Below are 3241 nucleotides of genomic sequence, written 5' to 3'. Positions count from 1 at the left end.
AAGGCCCGCCACGATGCCGAGGGGCTCACACGGCTGAAGGGGGACCATGAGGCCCTTCAGAAAACCGTCAAGAGTATCCGGCGTGAGCGGCAGAAGGCTTGGCAGGAGCGGGACTCCGAGGCAATCCGGAAGGCCGAGGCCGAGAAGATAGCGGCCGACCTTGGGGCGGAGGTTAGTCAGCTCCATGTGCAAGTGCAGGGGCTTCAGACCGCCGTGACCCAGGGGCTCGATCGGGAGCGTCAGCTGAAGGCTCAATCTGAGGGTAAGGCTCTTCTCGTCCTTTGTTATTGCAGCTCTGCGATGGTTTCTAACTTGGCGGACTTTTGTGGACGGGCCTCATAGATGACCTTGCCCGGCTGAAGAAGATCCTCGATACGGAGTGCGCCGAGCACGGCAACCTGCAGGACGCGGTCCGCGTTGTCTGTGATAGCCTCGACGTGGTCTAATGGGAAGGGATGAGCTCGTTGGTGGCTCGTGTCCTTGGGCCGTACCGGCAGGCCTGTGAGATCGCTCGGGAGGTGCTTCACGTCGGCATGAGGTGGGCTTTTGGCGTCTTCGGCTCCCACTACTCCGGCATCAACTTCGCCGGGATGAGTAGGGGATATGCCTCCAGCTACTCCGAGGCTGAGCTGGACGAGATCGATGCGTCAGTGCTCAACCCAGCAGAGGCCTTGGCGAAGCTTCTGGAGGATGAGGCCGTCCCGCCGGAGGACCCAGGGATGAGTTAGCTATACCGGGCTTAGATGCCCCAGAATGTGTAAATATCTTAGTTAAATTTGAACTTGCTTTTGTGATGGCCATAGAGGCCTTTTCTATAACTTGTCAAAAAATGTTTTCGATCCTCTTTCTGTTTTTTGGGTTTGGAAAGATTAGAGTGAGGGTCGGACGCGTCAGTGACTGCTGATGAGCGAAGGCACCTTAGCCGCTGGGGTGTAGGTTTTTTCGCGATCCGATCAATTATGCCTGAGTGTCATTCGCGCACTCTTTCCTTTTCACGCCCAAACGTTTAGGAAGAGGGTCGGTTTGGAACGAAATGGTGTTTTGAGAAGACGCCAAGTGATCTGGGCCAGAGCCCCTGATAGCCCCCAAGGGATATGCGACCCTGGGGCATAGCCAGGGTCGGATATCCCTGAGCTCGGCACGAAACTCGAACGAGATCGACTCAAAATTTCCCTTGTCCGTGAATTAACAAGTTACAAAAGTATATACATACAAACTTGGAAACAATAACTAAGGGTAGAGGCGTCTTAGCTGCTCTATGTTCCAAGCGTTGGTGAGGATCTGCCCGTCCGGGGTCGCCAGCTTGTACGTGCCTAGCCGCAGTACTTGCGCGACAATGAAAGGACCTTCCCACAAAGGGGTCAGCTTGTGCTGGCCTCTGTTGTCTTAGACGAGGTGAAGCACCAGGTCGCTGATGTTAAAGACTCGGCCTCATACCTTGCGGTTGTGGTACCGTTGTAAGGCTTGCTGGTACTTGGCCGAGTGCAGCAGGGCCACATTGCGCGCTTCGTCGAGCTGGTCTTGCGCGTCCTCGAGTGATGCCTGGTTCCCTTCTTCATCGTATGCCTTGACCCTCGGCGACCCATACTCCAGGTCGGTGAGGAGGATTGCCTCGGACCCGTGGACCATGAAGAACGGGGTGAAGCCAGTTCCCCTACTGGGGGTTGTCCTCAGACTCCATAGGAGCACGGGGAGCTCCGCGACCCATCGGCCGCTGAACTTTTTGAGGCGGTCGAAAATCCTCGGCTTGAGACCCTGGAGTATCATGCTGTTGGCCCGTTCAACCTGCCCGTTCGTGCGGGGATGCACCATGGCCGACCAGTCCACTCGGATGTAGTGGTTGTCGCATAACTTGAGGAACTTGTTCCTGGTGAACTGCATGTCGTTGTCCGTGATGATGGAGTTGGGGACTCCGAAGCCGTGGATGATGTCAGTGAAGAATTGTACCGCCTGCTCAGATTTGATATGCGCGATGGGGCGCGCCTCAATCCACTTTGAGAACTTGTCAGCGGCAAAGAGCAAGTGGGTGAAGCCCCCGGGTGCCTTCTTGAAGGGTCCGACGAGGTCCAGTCCCTAGACCGCAAACGGCCACGTGATGGGGATGGTCTGGAGCGCCTGTGCGGGCAGATGGGTTTGGCGCGCAACGAATTGGCACCCCTCGCAGGTGCGCACCACGTGGGTGGCGTCAACTACTACCGTCGGCCAGTAGAAGCCCTGTTGGAAGGCATTCCTGACGAGGGTTCTTGGCACGGCGTGGTGGCCGCAGGCCCCGGCGTGTATATCCTGTATCAACGCCTTTCCCTGCTCGATCGGGATGCAGCGCTGGAGGATGTCGGTGTGACTCCGCTTGTACAGCTCCTGGTCGATGATGACGAAGGATTTGGCGTGACGTGCAATCCTGCGCCCCTCCGTCTTGTTCGTTGGGAGCGTCTCGCGGATGAGATAGTCGAGGTACGGGGCTCTCCAATCAGTCGGGGGGTTGGGCCCTTCTTCTGGGTTTGCGTCGATCTCCATGACTTCGGGGTCGGAGGGATCGGCCTCCAGGTTCAGGACAGATGGAGAGTTGCCGACCTTTCCAGGGTCGGTGCCCGAGTTCGGGACAAGTGGCACGGTACCAACCTCTCCCGGGTCGGGGCCCGAGTTCGGGGCAGGTGGCGCGTCGCCAACCCTTCCTGGCTCCTTGTAACGGATCGAGGGCTTGTATTGGTCACTGACGAAGACACCGTCGGGGATGGGCTTTCGGCCGGATGCCGCCTTCGCCAGTTCGTCAGCTACCTCGTTGAAACGCCTGGCGAGGTGGTTGAGCTCTAGTACGTCGAACTTGTCTTCGAGCCTGTGGACTTCGTTGCAGTATGCCGCCATCTTGGGATCGTGGCAGCTCCACTCCTTCATGACTTGTTCAACGACTAGCTGAGATTCGCCTCGTATGTCCAGCCACCGGATGCCAAGCTTGATGGCGATGCGAAGCCCGTTGAGGAGAGCCTCGTACTCAGCGACATTGTTAGATGCAGGAAAATAGAGGCGAATCATGTACCTCATGCACATGCCAAGAGGAGAGACGAAGACCAGACCCATCGAAGTACATCATCCAGTACTCCTGCTCCTCCGGCGCCGATGCCGTCTGGATCTCCGTCCACTCCACAACAAAGTCAGCGAGCACTTGGGACTTGATGGCTGTACGGGGGGCATAAGTGATGTCCTGGTCCATGAGCTCGAGCTCCCACTTCCCGATCCGTCCTGT

At 57.5% G+C, this 3241-nt stretch overlaps 1 protein-coding gene across 1 annotated transcript; it reads right to left on the bottom strand.

The window, feature by feature from the left end:
- Positions 1 to 957: 957 nt before the first annotated feature.
- LOC101785866 lies at positions 958 to 2862 on the bottom strand. The gene is made up of 3 exons (XM_004959270.1): positions 2173 to 2862; positions 1948 to 2073; positions 958 to 963 (listed from the first exon to the last, which is right to left on the bottom strand). Exons 1-3 carry the CDS (start codon positions 2860 to 2862, stop codon positions 958 to 960), a joined length of 822 nt encoding a protein of 273 aa, XP_004959327.1.
- Positions 2863 to 3241: the final 379 nt, after the last annotated feature.

Source organism: Setaria italica, chromosome II, assembly GCF_000263155.2.
Source record: "Setaria italica strain Yugu1 chromosome II, Setaria_italica_v2.0, whole genome shotgun sequence".
Taxonomy (NCBI): domain Eukaryota; kingdom Viridiplantae; phylum Streptophyta; class Magnoliopsida; order Poales; family Poaceae; genus Setaria; species Setaria italica.
Note: the sequence above shows the minus strand (reverse complement) of the source record. Positions and strands in the feature narration are given on the sequence as shown.